Source organism: Hydra vulgaris, chromosome 06 (assembly GCF_038396675.1).
Source record: "Hydra vulgaris chromosome 06, alternate assembly HydraT2T_AEP".
Classification (NCBI taxonomy): domain Eukaryota; kingdom Metazoa; phylum Cnidaria; class Hydrozoa; order Anthoathecata; family Hydridae; genus Hydra; species Hydra vulgaris.
The window spans coordinates 35,053,035-35,071,554 of NC_088925.1; the positions used below are offsets into that span (position 1 = coordinate 35,053,035).

The 18,520-nt window shown below is 23.7% G+C and overlaps 1 protein-coding gene across 4 annotated transcripts in view; it reads right to left on the bottom strand.

The window, feature by feature from the left end:
- Positions 1-18,520, bottom strand: part of LOC100206085 (uncharacterized) — a 38,032-nt gene that overhangs the window by 11,134 nt on the left and 8,378 nt on the right. Inside the window, exons 3-11 of one of the 4 annotated variants that reach the window (XM_065799956.1) lie at positions 18,313-18,409; positions 16,725-16,822; positions 15,318-15,454; positions 15,024-15,100; positions 13,149-13,216; positions 12,932-13,045; positions 5,578-5,811; positions 5,208-5,408; positions 5,009-5,119 (exon numbers count right to left, since the gene is read on the bottom strand). In XM_065799956.1, the coding sequence (XP_065656028.1) occupies positions 5,009-5,119; positions 5,208-5,408; positions 5,578-5,811; positions 12,932-13,045; positions 13,149-13,216; positions 15,024-15,054 (759 nt within the window). In that variant the 5' untranslated portion in view covers positions 15,055-15,100; positions 15,318-15,454; positions 16,725-16,822; positions 18,313-18,409. Of the gene's footprint in view, positions 1-5,008; positions 5,120-5,207; positions 5,409-5,577; positions 5,812-12,931; positions 13,046-13,148; positions 13,217-15,023; positions 15,101-15,317; positions 15,455-16,724; positions 16,823-17,014; positions 17,220-18,312; positions 18,410-18,520 lie in introns of those variants that run through there. The other 3 variants (XM_065799957.1, XM_065799954.1, XM_065799955.1) reach the window with 3 other exon arrangements.

Below are 18,520 nucleotides of genomic sequence, written 5' to 3' on the forward strand. Positions count from 1 at the left end.
GATAATTTAAATAAAATGTATTTATTGAAAATAATCATTAGTAATGAACAAAGTAATATGTTACTTTTTACCTGATTCAAAACTGTTTTGCATAATTTAAATACATTGGAAAATATAAAAGTTTCAAAGGTAATTTAATTAAGAGCTAAAATGTAGTTAAGAGTTTTCTTAAGTTTTTTTTTTCTTTTTTTTTTTTAGTTTAGTTTGCTTTTATTTTAGTTTTTGATTAGTTTTTTAACGCAATTTAAAAGCAGCGGTCAAATTGTAAAAATAAAATATTCATGTGCAGTCATATAATGACGTGGGATCACATTGCCTTCCTATGAAACAATGTGGGTTATTTTTTAACCGTCAAAAACAATGAGTAGCACCAACAAAAACATAATAGCATAATTGTAAAACAAGTAACTTCCTTATCAGAATTGCCTGACTTTTCCCTAACTATCTGATTAAAAAAAAAAAATTCCCTGACTTTTCCAGATTTTCCATGACTTTAGCCAAAATCAACTAATTTTCCAGGTTTTCCAGGATTTCTAGGTACATTACGAACCTTGCATTAAGTTTGTTTGTTTAAACTTTAAATAAATTCAAAATTTAGATAAATTTAACCAAGTATTTTACTCTTGGAATAATTATAGGACTTAAAGATATTCTTTAAAATAATACTTAAGAAAATTAATACTTAAATATACTAATTCTTAAAAATAATATTCTTAAAATAAATACTTAAAGATGTAAGAAGAATAATTACTTAAAGATATAAAGAAAATAAATTCATTAAAAAATTTATTTAAATTTTTATCAAAAATCTAAATTTTAAACTAACAACCTAAAATTGTAAAATTATTTAAAAGTAAATTGTAATGTTTAAAATTAAAATTGTAAGATTATTTATAAATAAATTGTAGTTATTTACTTAATTATTTAAAACTAAAATTATAAGATTATTTAAAATTAAATTCTAACACGATTAAAAATTAAATAGTAAGATTATTTAAAAGAGTTTAGGGTTCAGAAAAACTTTAATTTATGCATAATATTCTAGTAAAAATTTCCATTGCTAATGCTTTATTTTCATTTATTTATATACTTAATTAGCCACTATTAATGATCCATTAAAATTGAAGAAAAGTTAAAATCCAATTATATGTTTAACAAAGAAACAAAGATAAACAAGGCATCTGTTATTGTTTTTAACAATAAAAGCAAATTGAAGATGAAGAATTATCAAAATATATTATTCAAAATTGTATTCAATTGATTTGCATAAAAAGCATTAAAAGGCAATTGATAGCTATGCATGCTGCAAATAACAAATCTTTGTTGATGACAAAAAAAGAGTATTTCCATTTAATAGAAGAGTCAAAAAGAACATCAGAAGAAATCAAACATAAAAGTAACAGATAATATTACATAGTTAAAAAATAAACATTTTTTATTTTATTTCCATAATATGTATGTTTACTTTATTTCATTAGTTTTTTTTAATAAATCTTTCTTTACTATGTATAACTCTATAATTTTTGAATAGGTATGCTATTTTACAATGTGGAGATAGAAAGAAAAAAGGACTCGGATTCCAACCCATTGCATTGCACATACATAGATGATTATTATGATATCATTAAGCAAGCCCATATTTCAACTGGTCATGGGGAAGAGATAATTTTTAAAAATTCTTACTTCAAAATATGCTTTACCAGAACATTAAACATAGTTCACAGGAAGCTTTGTCACACTCAAAGCCAAGGGTCAGTAGAAAGACTTAACTATGATGTAAAGGACATGCTAATTGCTTGGCTTGTTGACAATAACTCAACAGATCAGCTAAATGCTCTAAAATTTGTATACTTTAGTAAAAATCATACTGGTATTAAACACTGCATTTTTCAAAGGAGAATTAAAGTTAGGGATAAGATTTACACCATTGCCCAGAGGTGTGGAGTTGTAAAAAAAAGTACCAACTCTGACTCAAATTGTTGAAATTTTTAGAGTACGACTCCAACTCCAAAGCAAAATTCTTGAAAATTCTTTGAATTCTTTAAAAAATATTACGTGATAATTAAAAAAAATTTTTTGTGCCAAATACATGAAAAATTCTTTGAAGGTTAAATATTTTGTACATGCACACGCAATACCAAGAAGTTTTAGTATTGGAATCAGAGTCGCGATTATGTTTAGCGACTTCGACTCTGACTCCACAGCCCTGTCATTGCCTGATGAATTATTAAAAACAGATGACCTTTTTGCTGCATTGGATCAAAGTGTAATTTATGCAAACAAAAATATAACATTCTATAACCAATGGCCAAGTTATTTCTCCAACTAACAGTATTGCAGATGGACAAACTTTGGATGAAATAACACCACTACCAGATATCAGTGCAATAAATGCACAAACAACAGATGAACAAATTTTGCATAAAATAGCAACTCAACCTTATAAGGAAAAAATTAAGAAATGCAAAGCTGCACCAAGCAGAAGTTATGATTAAAAGAAGTAAAATCAAAAATACATCAGCAATCAAAAGAGATAGTATAAGAATACCTATATCATTAGTAGATCGTGGTCATAGAGGTCCTAGAAACTTACTTGGAATTATACTTGACCGCAATGAAAATGATTTATACCCTATAGCAATGAAAGGAGGAATCATGATTGGAAAATGTTCATGAAATCAATTTGACTTATGTAGTCAAAACTTTTTAACAGAAGAAGACATTAACCAAAATGTTTTAAAGTAAAGTTGAAATGTAACAGTTGTTGTCATGCCAACCTTGACAACAGAATATAATAATTTTATAACAATAAGTTTCCCATGTTAATTTTTTTTGCTTTTATTTGGATTCATTGATTAGTTTCATGATATGTACAAAGATCTAAAATAAAATGTGAAAATTAAAAAATTAAAACACTATTTATAGATAAAATATATGAAAAATAGTTGCAATGTGTCAAAAAACTCTTACATTTTTTTAGGCAATTTGTAAAATGCCTGAAAACTTTAGGCAACTTATAAAGTGATTGAGTGAATCAGGCTATTTATTTATTTTGAATATTGCCTGATTGCCTACAACATATACACATAACAAAATTTATCACAAAACTGCATGTAAACTTTAAGATCAATCTTAGATTTATGTCCCCACATTTAGAGTTCGAGCTGTTGTAATTGTAATGAAAACAATAACAGAAACAACAATTATTGTTATTGTATTAACTTTTTTAGAAACAATAACAATACCTGTGATTTACAACTATTGTAATAATGTAATACAATAACAATAAATATTGCATTGCAATTCATCTTCATAATACAATAACAATATCTGAAAAAAAAAGGTATTGTAATGACTCAATACAATAACAATAAATATTGTATTGTAATTCATCTTTATAATACAATAACAATTTATTGTTATTGTAATAAAAAAAATTATTGTAATGTCAAAATTTAATAAATGTTTTAACAGTGCAGTCTCTGAGATATGTGACCTTGAAATAGGGCACAACATATATATAATTATTGATTCTAATTTATTTACTGAATATCACTTGTCCTCGTTGTAAACTTTATTTAGCTCTATAAACGTGAGTTTGATCTGACCTGTACTTATACTGCTGGAGATAGACATGATTAATAACTACCGTTTGTTCCAATTAGTTATTTACTTTTACATTAGGCACCTATCCAATTGTTTTGAAACTTACTAAATTAACACTTACTCTAATATAACTTTATCTTTTGCTTCCCTGAGGCTTTTATGGCTGTATGAGTTTCATTAAATAACCGGACTTTTGGATCTAGTTGCGAAGTTAAACAAGAATTTTCTTACATAATAAATGTGTGGAAAAATAATCTAAATACTTTAAAATACAATAGCTATTGAACTTTGAAATAGTAATACAATATGCACTTATACACCACAATAGTTATTTTAATAGTTATACAATACACCACAATAGTTATTGTTTTTCATCCCAGAAATACAATACAAAAGTTGATGTTTTTGTTTTACATCACAGTAATACAATACAATAGTTGATGTTTTTGTTTTACATCACAGTAATACAATACAATAGTTTTAGAACTTCAATGTATTGTTAGAACAAAAACAATACAATAGTTATTGTAACTGTTTTTAATCATATCAATACAATAACAATAATTAATGTTTTAATTACATCTCTGTTATAACAATACAATATTATTGTATTGTAATGTGTTATTGTATTTAATTTTTACAATTACAAATACAACAGTCCAGAAGTTAACACTTATAACATTATTACATTAACACTAATAACATTTGTTTCCATGTGCAGCTGACTTTGTCAATGCCATTTTTAATTCAGACATTGATTTTAACTTTAATTTTTTTGCCATAGAGCAACCTGATTTTATTCAATAGATCATGAATTTAGTTTTAGTTTTTAATTAATTTCAACTTGATATGAGGTGGGAAAATATTGCATATCATTTATAAATATCATTTATTATGTCTTTAGATTTTGGATTTAGTCGAGAAACTCTATGATCCCTACGCACATCTTGGTTTATATATGTATATAATAAAAATTACTCAACATAATGCCAAAGAACATCATATTAACCTTATTGAATTATGGTGTCACAGTGCATTTCCACTAAACTATAAAGAACTATGTTAGAAGTACATCTTCAATTTTTACAAGATGCAAGAAAAAAAACTTATAAATCATAAATTAATATAAAAATCAATATATTAAAATAATTAAAAAAAAATAATTATATATACTTTTTTCATATACATATTAATTTTTTATTATTATTATTATTTTATACATCATTTAAATTTTCTTTTACATCACTTAAATTTTCATCAAATTTTATACCTTTCCCATAAAATGTTTATTATAAATTAATGTAACAAAATTTAATATATATAAAATCTTATGTCATTGATCAAATAAACAACTAGAAAAATATATAAATTTAACAAAAAGTTTAATATAAAACAAACTTACTGAGAGATATTCAACAAAAAACTCATTTTGTCTTTTTAATGATTTCAAATACTTTACACAGTTTGCTTCTTCCAGACAATAATGAATATATGGATTAAAAATTTCATCAAACTAAAATTATAAAATCACTAGAATAACTGACATCTATAGAATCTCAATTTAAAGAATTTTAGTGGAAAATATCACCAAAAAAATGTACATTTGAAAATGAATCAAGCAATTGCGAGGGGTTGATTGTTTGTTTAGTTCTACGAACATCTTTCACCACTAAGTTTAGATGTTTTGTCCAAAAAACCATATTTGCTTCATATACTTCTAAAATATTACTAAATAACTTGTTTGGATCAACCTCTGTTAAAATACCGCTTTCCTGCAAATTCACCAGATATTTTTGAAAAACCTAAAGATAAATTAACAAAAAAAAAAAAAAATCAAAATCAAAACTAAAAAAAATTTAAATAAATGATATTTAAAGAATATTTAAAATTTAAAGAATGATAATTAAGAAGTAAAATAAAGATTATTTTGAGTATAAAAATAAAATCTAAAGAAATATATACTATAAGTACTTTTATAATAACACGAATTTTACGAATATAGTTTTTTTCTGTCATTAGCAACTCCCATATTGCTTCTTGTTGAATTCTACACTCTTGTGAAAGTTCAGATACTTCAATAATAACATCAGTCCAAGAATCTTCTAAGAACACCTCATTGTCAAATTCTGAATCATTATTATCACCATTATCAAAATTGTCAATTGTGTGTTGGGCTAACATATCAGAAATGTTACGACTCATATCCTAAATATATATATACATATATATATATATATACATACATATATATATATATATATATATATATATATATATATATATATATATACATATATATATATATATATATATATATATATATATATATATATATATATATATATATATATATGTATATATATATATATATATGTATATATCTATATCTATATATATATATATATATATCTATATATATATACATATATATATATATATATATATATATATATATATATATATATATATATATATATATATATACATATATATATGATATTCAATCATTAGCCATATTATTCATGAATAATATGGCTGATGATTGCCGAATGGCATGAAATTTTAAATTCCATTATAAAGTTGTATTTTTTCATTTAAAATATTTCAATATTATTTGATCTATTTTTATAAAAAAAAGATATTGATCACTCTTAAACAGACGAAAGTTGTATTTCCAGCAGTATACAACATTTATCAATAAATATATATATATATATATATATATATATATATATATATATATATATATATATATATATATATATATATATATATCAGAGATGCGGAGTCCCAAAAGGACTCTGGCTTTATATCTCAACTTTTTCAAGTCTGTAGTGTCCAGAAGCTCTAAACATGTTTGTTGACTTATGATCTGCTATAAGAAAAAAATTCATGAAATTTAATGACTTGAAACTTATTGCTTTTAAGCCCGGATTCCTGGATACCAAAAACTAGGATGAAGTAATCTTTTTGTGACTTTCAAATCCGGAGTCCTTTTTGGGACTCCGTCTCCCTGATATATATATATATATATATATATATATATATATATATATATATATATATATATATATATATATATATATATATATATATATATATTATATATATATATATATTCATTTTGACTGCTCGATCATAGTTGGCGGCCGATTTGGGGGCTGCCCAAATTAAAAATTGAGGATCTATTTTTTTAACATTTTTAGGCCAAATATTGTTTTTTTCAAAGTAGGAAAATTTTTTTCCTAGAATAGTTCCTGATATATATATATATATATATATATATATATATATATATATATATATATATATATATATATATATATATATATATATATATATATATATATATATAGATCTATAGTTTGTTGTCTTTGGGAAGAGCGGAAGGCAAAAAGTGATTCTTACGCCAACACATACGCCACTTTTAATTACTTTTGACTTTCGTCCAACATTTGCGTGTTGGACGAAAGTAAAAACCATTAATTTAATTACAAATAAATCTTTTTTTTAAAAAAACCACAAAAACACAAATTTAATTGACCAGAATGTTTTTAAAAACATTCTGAATGTTTTTAACAATATAAACAATGTTTTTATTTTTATTTTTTTTAATAAAATGTTTTTATTTTTAATTTTTTTAATAAAATGTTTTTATTTTTATTTTTTTTACTGTAAATCATGCGCGGAGTGTTGCTACATCGACTATCTTATAGCCTGACTCACAAGGGAGTGCTGCTACATCGATTGACAAATAGCCTGACTCGCAAGGGAGTGCTGCTACATCGACTGAGGGTTTGGTTGGGGCAGGCAGTCTATCAATTAATAAAAAAAATAATTCCGGTCTTGAATTTTAATTTTTACTTTTTGTCAACAAAATATGGAAAAAACTTTCGGACAACATCTAAGGGTTCTATATATATACATATATATATACATATATATATATATATATATATATATATATATATATATATATATATATATATATATATATATATATATATATATATATATGTATATATATATATGTATATATATATAGTTCTATAGATTGTTGCATTTGGGAGTACGGAAGGAAAAAAATGATTCTTATGCCAACAAATACATCACTTTTAATTACTTTTGACTTTCGTCCAACATTTGCATGTTGTCAGAAAGTTAAAACCATTTAATTGACCAGAATGTTTTTGAAAATATTCTGTTTTTAAAATATTCTGAATGTTTTTAATAATATAAACAATATTTTTATTTTTTTTAATAAAATGTTTTTATTTTTATTTTTTTTAATAAAATGTTTTTATTTTTATTTTTTTACTGTAAATCATGCATGGAGTGTTGCTACATTGACTATCTTATAGCCTGACTTGCAACAGAGTGCTGCTACATCGACTGAGAAAAAGCCTGACTTGCGATGGAGTGCTGCTACATCGACTATCTTATAGCCTAACTCGCAAGAGAGTGCTGCTACATCGACTGAGGGTTTGGTTGGGACATGCAGTCTATCATTTTAATTTTTACTTTTTGTCAACAAAATACGGAAAAACTTTCTGATAACCAGTTAGGGTTTATATATATATATATATATATATATATATATATATATATATATATATATATATATATATATATATATATATACATATATATATACACCTATAGTAAAGGTGTTAAATATAAGATTTGTGGTAAAAAACAGCTCTTAGCTGGTCTATGGTATTTAAACTGACAAAATTAAGGTTAGATTATAACAAAACGCAATAATTTAATTGAGGGAACTAATTAGATTTAATGTTTTTTTAAAAAACGCTAATTAAAAGACGCTGTGTTTTTGTTAATGTTATTAAAAACATTCTGAATGTTTTTATTATTTTTTTTTTTAAATAAAATAAATTCTGATTGTTTAATTTTTATTTCTTCACTGTATAACATGCATGGAGTGTTGCTACATCGACTATCTTATAGCCTGTTGCTACAAGGGAGTGTTACTATATCGACTATTTTATAGCCTGCTGCTACAAGGGAGTGTTGCTATATTGACTATCTTATAGCCTGCTGCTACAAAGGAGTGCTGGTACATCAACTATCTTATTGCCTGCTACTACAAGGAAGTGCCCCTTCATCAACTGAGGGTTTGGTTGGGGCAGGTAGTCTATTAAATAATAAAAAAAAAAGATTTTCCTGTCTTTAAAACAATTTATTTAAAAAAAAATAATCTAAAACTGACCTGGCAATGGTAAAATTAATAACAACCATGTAAGAATGTATATATATATATATATGTGTATATATATATATATATATATATATATATATATATATATATATATATATATATATATATATATATATATATATATATATATATATATATGTATATATATGTATATATATATATATATATATATATATATGTATATATATATATATATATATATATATATATATATATACACATATATATATATATATATATATACTTATTTATATACATATATATATATATATATATATATATATATATATATATATATATATGCATATATATGTATATATATATATATCAGGGTGTTAGCCAGCCTGATGACGCCGCGTATAAAGCGGTTTCCTAATTGGTTTAAAATTCCCAAAGGTTTTTAAGATCATGGTAAAAAAAAAATGAAATCAGTCTCAGATTTAAATTGTTGCGCTAGACTAGTAAAAAACGCAATTAGTATGCGCGACAAAAAAAATTAATTAAGTTAATCAATTAAGAATTAAGATCGATTTTTTAAAGTGAAAAAAAAAGTGTCTTCATTAACAAGCAAGATCATTCATTCAAAAGTTGAAAAAAAAATGTTTTTAATTTTTAATTGACGTCAGTTATTCTCCAATTAAAATTGTTCAATACGTTTAATAAATTATTATATTAATTTATTTTTGTTAATCAAAAACTCTTTATTTTCATTCTTACTTTTTATCTTAAGTTACAAATAAAATGGAAAGGTAGAAATAAAATTTGCATATTAATAAACATTATAATATAAAATAAGTTAATAACATTTTTATATTAAAAGATTTATTAATAATTTCGGTAAAATAAGTTAGCTGGGAAAACCGACAACAAAAAAAAAAAAATCAAAAATAAAACTTGCAATGAAACGTATTATATATGATATATTTGCGTAAAACATAAAAGAAGATAATTAAATAATATTATAATATTATTATTAACCAATGTTTACAATAATTACAATAGTTAATTTTTTTTAATTTACCAATTCAAAATTTACGTAGATATTTAATGTATATTTGTAAATTGAAAAAAATCGATCTGCTCCTGAATGTCTTTGTTACTTACTCGGTGTAGTTAAGGCAATTTTAAAATACTATAGCAGCTGTATGATATTTTGTTGACTACTACATATTTCCCTTAAATGATCAGGTCTGTGAATCATGAAAAGACGGAAAAAATAAAATGATAAATTTTGCAGTATCATAAAATATAAATATTTGAAGCCAAAAAACCCAGATTGTAGATTTTTTTTTTCGAATCTTTATAAAATCCTAATTCGCTTGTCCAAATTCGTTTAAGATTTTAAATTAATACGATTTTTAGGTAAAATGAACATAGATTAAAAAATTTTAACGTTCATTGGCGCTTTTTCTTAATTGCAAGTTCTTTTTTGGTCGGAATTCTTGTATTTTTTGTAAAAATTGATAGAAATATTGTATTTTGACAACTATATAAAGCTAATAGGTCAGAAACGATTAGAACTAGGATCTATAGTAAATTAAGGCACTTTTTCAAAAGATTTTAACTAAATTCATATTAACGCCGATGAGCAAAAGTGATCTTAAGGCTCCAAAATGGTATTCTTTGTATTCACAATTAGGGGTAGTAAAAAGGATTAGAAAATTATATAAAAAAGAGAAAAATTCTTCAAATATTAAAAAAACCTGAAGCGAAAAAAAATATAACATCTAAAGCTTTTGTTTGGACATAATACACCTATAAAATCATGCCAATTTCAAATAAATAAATTCGAATAATTTGTAAATCGCCTTAACTACACTGAGTATTTAAATAAAAGTAGCATTATATTTGATGGAAATTAGCGAGCCAACCAATTTTTCAATAAAAGGTTATTAAAATTTCGGAAACTTTAATATAACTTTCATTTAAAAGCTATTGATTTAAATAAGTTATTTACTATTTGAATTTATCTTATGATAAAAATTGTAATAAAAAATATGATGAACAATAATACAATTATCTATGTAAGAAAGTTAAAAAATTTTTTTTAACTATTTCAAAATTTTTCGTTTTAAAATACTAAGTATTTTAAATCTGATATATTCCAAATCTTTCCATATAATTAGGGTTGTCAAACGTCTGGATTTTACAAAAATTATAATTTTACGGATTTTACAAACCTGTAATAATTTTTTTTTTAGTGTTTTCCTTCGTAAAAGCCGTAAAATTCTGGCATTCCTAAGTATAATGTATAGTTTTTTTTATCGACTGCCGTTAAAAAGTTGTTTTAGCAAGTTAAAAAATTACAAGAGGATCTTGAAAATCATCAAAAATGTTTTGTTAAAAATTAAATACTATTGTGCATTTTTTTTACATTTATAATTTAAAAATGAAAATAAAAATAAAAGAAGACAATATATGTAACTAATCGTTTAAACCTTGTAAAACTGTATTTAAAAGCAATTTACGCAATTAAAATAGTTCAAAGTTAAGATAATAATAAAAAGTTAAGATAATAATAAAATAGATCAATAAATAAATTTATTAATTCATTCATTAAAACTGCAAACAATTGTCTTTTGTTCTAGTTATTTCTCAACAATATTAAACAAAGGAGAGAAGCAATTTAAAAACGAAAACTGACGAAAATTGCTCAAAATGAAACAAGTTTAATAATCATAATTAAACATTTATAAAATATAAAAATGTTCCTGAAAAATAAAACAGAAAAATATTCCTATGAATAACCCAGCAAAAACAGAACATTTTTATTGAAACTTAATTGTATCTAAAAAATTGTAACTACTTTTTTAAATGTCAGAATGTAATGACCTTTTTTTTTTTAGCCGCACCTAAATTCCCGATTTCGCTAAAACGCTGTATGAATTTTTTTTCTGGCTAACACCCTGTGTGTATGTGTATATATATATATATATATATATATATATATATATATATATATATATATATTTATTTATATACACATATATATATATATATATATATATATATATATATATATATATATATATATATATATATATATATATATATATATATACACACACACACATATATATTATTTGCCTTGTTTGTTGAGGTTCGTGTTTTAGAGTTATAGAGTTGAGAAAGGGTTGTAACAGCAAAAGTGGCCTCCTAGACTGTAGTGGCCTTCTCACATTGGGAAGGTGAATAATTAAAAATATGTATATATATATCAGGGGCTATTCAAGTGATTATTTTCAACAACAACTGTTTTTAACATAAAGTTGCACAACTTAACACAACTTTATGTTAAAACTTATATTGCAAAGCGACGCAGCAAAGATTTCTACTTTTTAAGTTTTTTATTCTTTTAAAATGTTAAAAATAGAAGCAGAAGGTCAACCACACAAAAATAGGAAAAATTGAATTCTTTATTGAAATTTCCTTTAAAAGAAAATATAGAATTTTGCACCCCATCTACACAAAGCTTCAAAAAGACATCTGAAAGTGGAACAAAGGAAACTTTCCATAAATCCAAAAAGTTAAAGTCGATTCTCAGTTCAATAGCATGAAATCCAAACCAGCCACAGGTCTTGCTGATTCTCATTATTATGAAAAAGTTCTACAATTGTGCAAAGATAACAATGTGAAAATTGTTTCTAAAGATGGGAATCCTCCAAATTGTCCTAAAGAGAGCAAGATTGAAGATTTTTGGGCAATAATTAAAGGAGTCTTTCATAAGGCAGGTGGAGTAACAAAAAATTAAAAAGGACTTCCAGAAAAAGTGGATTAATGCCACCAATAAAGTAAAAAAAAAAAAATCTGTGAAATGATGGCATCAACCCGCTATAATACTCGATTTCTTCCCAAACAGCCCATCAAGTCCCTTAAAATTAAATTGAAACCCCAATTGATGTAAAAATATTTAATATAAAAAAATTGAAATAAAAAGCATCTATAGTTTTAGAGAAATCTCAATTTAAAGTTCACATCACACACATCACATGACATAATCATGAAATTTAACATAATGTTGAAAGTTATTGGTAAAACAAAAAACTAAAATGAGAAAACTAAATATAAAAAATAGTAATAAAAATCAACCTTGAGACTGGTAAATAATCCTGTTTTACGATTCAACTTTCCATTGACAGGAGTAAATTTGCCATTATGAATACTACTTTCATTCATTTCAGGTTTTTTTTGTCTGTGTCCACTCTAAAGACAAATTTCATTGACAGATAAAAAGTAAAAAATGAAATTAATCTAAGTGAAAATGTGAAATTTAAGAAAAATAGGATATTAAAAAAAATTTATTTACCAGCATCTTATCTTCTGATCCTTTCATAAGCATAATAATTCGCTCGTCAATTTGCATTTCTTGGTTAGCTGTAACAGTGAACCACTATTATTATTATATCTCTGATTACTTTATATATATATATATATATATATATATGTATATAAATATATATATACACATACTAATACTTCTACTTCTACTACTACTACTACTACTACTACTACTACTACTACTACTACTACTACTACTACTACTACTACTACTACTACTACTACTACTATATTTATAGCTGCCAATATAATTCAATATATATGCCAGTAAATATATTATTATTATATTACTATTATATAAATATATTATTATTATCATTAGTAGTAGTAGTAGTAGTAGTAGTAGTAGTAGTAAATTACATATATGTATATAAATATAAATATATATATATTTATATTTATATACATATATGTAATTTATATCCATAAAATTAAATTTACTTAAAATTTGAAAATTTAATTTAAACAAATCATTTATTTGGAATATTTAAAGGGATTCCTAAGTGTCGAGACATGTGTTCATATCTTAAACAAACCTTAGAAAATAAGTTTAGAGTTAATTCTTGAAGTTTAGAGTTAAACTATTTAATCTGACCTCACTTCTGTAACAGATTGGGGCTTGCAGTGGCTTGTGAATTTTAACTCCAACATAAACTCAGTTACTTACTGCAAACAACTGTCAACATTACTGTAACCTTTTCACTGAGTCCTCTTTTTTACAGCTTCTTGGATTATTGTTTACTACTCACCTTTCATGGAAACCATATATACGATTGATTGAAAAGTTAGTATCGCCAATTTTTGTACTCCTGATTACATTTTTTACCTCTGCAAATGTATTATTCGCCCCTCTATGGAATACTATTGTCATATTTGGGCTGGTTCTTCTAATGACACTCTTCTTCTTTTATACAGGGTTCAATAACGCATTGTAAACATGGACCTGCTTTATTTTGCCAAGCTTGAGCCTCTCTCTCATCATTGTAAAGATTGTATCTCTTTGTCTTTTCTACAAATACTATTATGGTCGCTGCTCAAAGTAGCTATCACCTCTAGTTCCATCAACCAAAACTTATCCTCACTTGACCCATCATTCAGAAAAGTCGCATTCTTTTACTGCATCTGTCCCTGCATACTTTAAAAACTTTAGTTTAAAAACTTTTATTCTTTAGTTTTTTTCTCTGCACTTTAATGCTTTGGAACTCTCTCTTATCTTCATGCTTTCCTGATTCATACAACCTACAACATTTCAAGTTTTCTGTCAAGCATCTCCCTACTCTTTAACTCTATCCTTTCTTTTCTAGTAACTCCCAACTTAATAGTGTTTTCTTGCAACCTTTTTGGCAGTGAATTAGAATTTAAAAAAATAAAAATAAAAAACTTACTAAACTTACTAACTAAAAACAAAGTTGTTTAGCTAATATTATAATATTATAATTCAACTTTAACAACAACTTATTGCTATTGACATCAAAGATAAACGCTTAAATCCGACCAGATTTCTTTTAAATGAAAAAATCAACAAGCAAGAAGTTTCCTTTGCAAAAAATAATTGGCATTAAAAATAAAAAAGTTTTTGTTAGTATCTTGATAATTAATTTGTTTTGGTTGTCTAAGGTTTATTTAAGATATGAATATAACTTGTTTTCTAAGGTTTATTTAAAATATGAACATAACTTATTTTGGCACTTAAGAATCTCTTTAACAGGGTTCGAATTAGGATTTCTTAAAGGTTTCACAACTAATAGATTTTTAAAATAAAGATGCATAAGTAAAAGAGCACTACAAAACTATCAATTACACTTAAATAAAATAAAAAAATATCACTTCTAAAAAGTCTCACTCAAATAAGGACTTTTCCATACACCACCCATTATCGAATTTTTATGAGAGATGCTAATGCCAATGCAAGTTTCTTTACTGCAAGAAAAAAAACTAGCTAATAAGAATCAACATTTCTGTAATTCGAACCCTGATTTAACCATGTTGCAATATCACAACACTTTATTCGAACCCTGATTTAACCATGTTTTGATATTACAACACTTTAAGAATTAAACATACAGCAGTATTAAACCAAAGAAAGCACAGCATTTTTAAAACAGAAATTAAGCAAAAGATAAAACTTATAACTTGCCTTTTACATGAAGAACATTTCCACCAAGAGGAAATGAATCAAAAGCAAGAGGAAGAGGAGTCTTTGATGATTCCAAAAACACTGAATGGGTATTAAAACTAAGATCTCTTTTTGAGAGAAGTATTTCAACAGCTTCTCTAAAATGAAATTTAAAAATAATTATTAAAATAGTTAATTTATTAAATAAAAATAAAAATATTACCTTTTAATTATGTTATCAAAATTTTATTTTTGTAACAAAGTATTTTCAAATAAAACTTTGTTATAACAAGAGTGACATCCAATAGAATCATAAGTTATGCCTAAAAATCTTTTACACATTTAAGAATTTTTACAAAATATTTTTTTATTAAAGCTTATTTAAACTTTAGTTTTTACTTAGTTTTAAAAAAAATTTTAATTTGATAACTAAGTTGGTATTTTATTTTTTACAAATTTTTATTATCACAGATTGTGAGACCTAACAATTAAACTTGTCCATAACCATTTTATTTTCATAGTGAAGGTAGAGATTAAGAATAAAAGTCTAAGACATGAAAAGAAAAAGAGATAAATAATAATGGAGATAAAGTGAAAAATGTACAAATTATATCACTTTGGATTAAGTTAATGCATCAGTATATTATAAATTAAAAAATTAATTGTAAATAAAAACATTTAAATTTCAATGTTTCAAATTATTTGATCATTTTTTTTATAATTAAAAAGTTATATCGTTGTAGCTAATGATACGCCTCAAAATGCATTATTAAATAATAAGTATTTTATGGATATTTTTTCAGAAAACATTTTTTAAATATAAAACATTGTAAAAAAACATTGCAACTTTGTTATTGGGACTACATTGTAGCTTTATGATTACAAAAACTTGGTTGTAACTTTGTGATTAAAAGGACACTACATCGAAACTTTGTAATTTTCAAAATTAGAACAATTTTAAAATTTATAGTTGTATTTTTTTCAAAAAACAAAATTTTTAGAAAGAACATAAATTTGCAATTTAATTTTAACAAACCGTTCAGCCAAAAAAAAAAAAACTTCTATAGCTTAATAATCTATTATTTAATGGTTTTCAGTCACTTAGGCTGATAAGTTCATGCAAAAAAAAAATAATAAGGCTTTTGTATTTTTTATATATCATCTTCAATTTTATACACACCTATACATCATATTTAATTAATAACATATCATGAATAAAAAGCATAAAATAACTTTTTATTATAGTTATTTAGATATAATTAAGTAAAGAAAAAGTTTAAAAATAATGTAAAACTTTACTAAAGTAAAAAAAAGACATTAACTTTTAACAAAAATTATAATCAAACTAAAACTTGAGTTTTATTTATTTATTTTTTTAATACTAAGAAAAAAAAAACTAAAACTTTGAATTTGTGTAAAAAAAAGTACTTGAGGGATTTTCCCTTGAACACAGGAACCTTTTCAGCATCAACTTTAGTGTCGGAATCATTATAAAACTGTAATGTGAAATATTCCTTTGAAGACATCTATAAATAAATATTACAACATATGAAATAAATATTACAAGATATGAAATAAATATTACAACATATTAAATAAATTGTAAAGAAAAAAAAAAGCAACTTTATAAACATTTCTAAAAAATATTTTTTTAATAAACAATTAAATTTTTTGTGCTTTATACATTGTTACTGGGGTGGAAAAAAATTAGCCATTACCTGACCCCGCATCAATGGCTTTGTCATTACGTCTTCATAAAAACATTTTTAAATCCTACTTTGAAATTTAACAACAGAACTTTCAACTTATAACATTAAGCAATAAATGAGAGCATGAGATGTCAAACATTGCCTATGCAATAATTTTTTATTCATTCTATTATATTGTATTTGATCGTTGCTGATTGTAACAGTTTGTCTAATAAATATAATTTCATAGATATTTACAAACACATATAAACATTCCATAAAAAATTTATATTCAAAAAATATTTAAGTAAAATATCTCATCAAAGTTATACTTAAAAATAATTTTTCAATAAGTTTTCAAAATAATCATTAATAAATTTTATCAATATTTTTTAAATACTTAATATAACACTTAATTTCAATCTTCTTATCATTGTTTTCCTTATCATATTTCTTTACTTAAAAAAATCTAAAATAACATTTTTGTGAGTGAGCAGTTTCATTAATAATATATATAAATATATAAAAGCTATTTTTTGTTAAAGTGAATTTAATTTTTTTCAGAATATAAAATTTAAATCACAAAACCATGTTTTATATAACGGAAAAAAAAGCTATTACAAGTAACAATGTCTTAAGCTGATCAATTACCTCCATAAAATAGTTCAGGAAGATTAATCTTTTTTATATTAGCCGTCATAAAAAACAACAAAATAACAAAATAATTCTCTTATTGAAAAAGTAAAATTTAATATTAAAATGACAATAATTTGAATAACAAAGAAGCTTTGTAACAAATGTCTTTATAAAGTTATTTTTGATTATACTTCTATTAGATCAAATTTTATCAGAGAATAAGTTAAAAAAATTTCTTTGCTTTGCCTATGTAAAGCTGCTTTTGTATAAATTATTTACAACAGATTATAAAAGAAGGATTAAATATTCATAAAGCTGTTCTCTTAATTTGAGAGTTGAACTAAAAAAACTTACTTAAAATTCTTAACATACAAGCAAGAAAATAATTTTATTATTGCAGTAAAAACAAAAGAGCAGCTACTTATAAAAACCAGAAGAATTTTTAATTTTTTAACTAAAAAATTGTACAATCTGTAAAAAAATAAATAGTACAACATTTAAAATATAACAAACATTTATAAAATATTTCTTATGATTTTAACACTTAGATATATATAACATATAATAGATTCAACGCATGTCTTTAAAAATCAATCATAATATGGTAGAAAAGATGTAATCACAATTGAGAAAAATACAAAAATTATACATATATGGTCAAAATAAATAACATTCACTGATAATAATATTACCTCATCTGTGCATGGTTTCTTAGACTTGACTCGAGTTTTTGATGCATAACTGTTAAAAAATCTCTTTGCTGAATTATAAGTTTTGTATTTGTTGTCACTGAAAAAAGAAATTACAAAAAACTTATTATTAAAATAAATAAGACCATGTAAAAAGTCTTTAGAAATTTCTTAAAATTTATTTTAGACATGCTAGTGTCAAAATATTTAT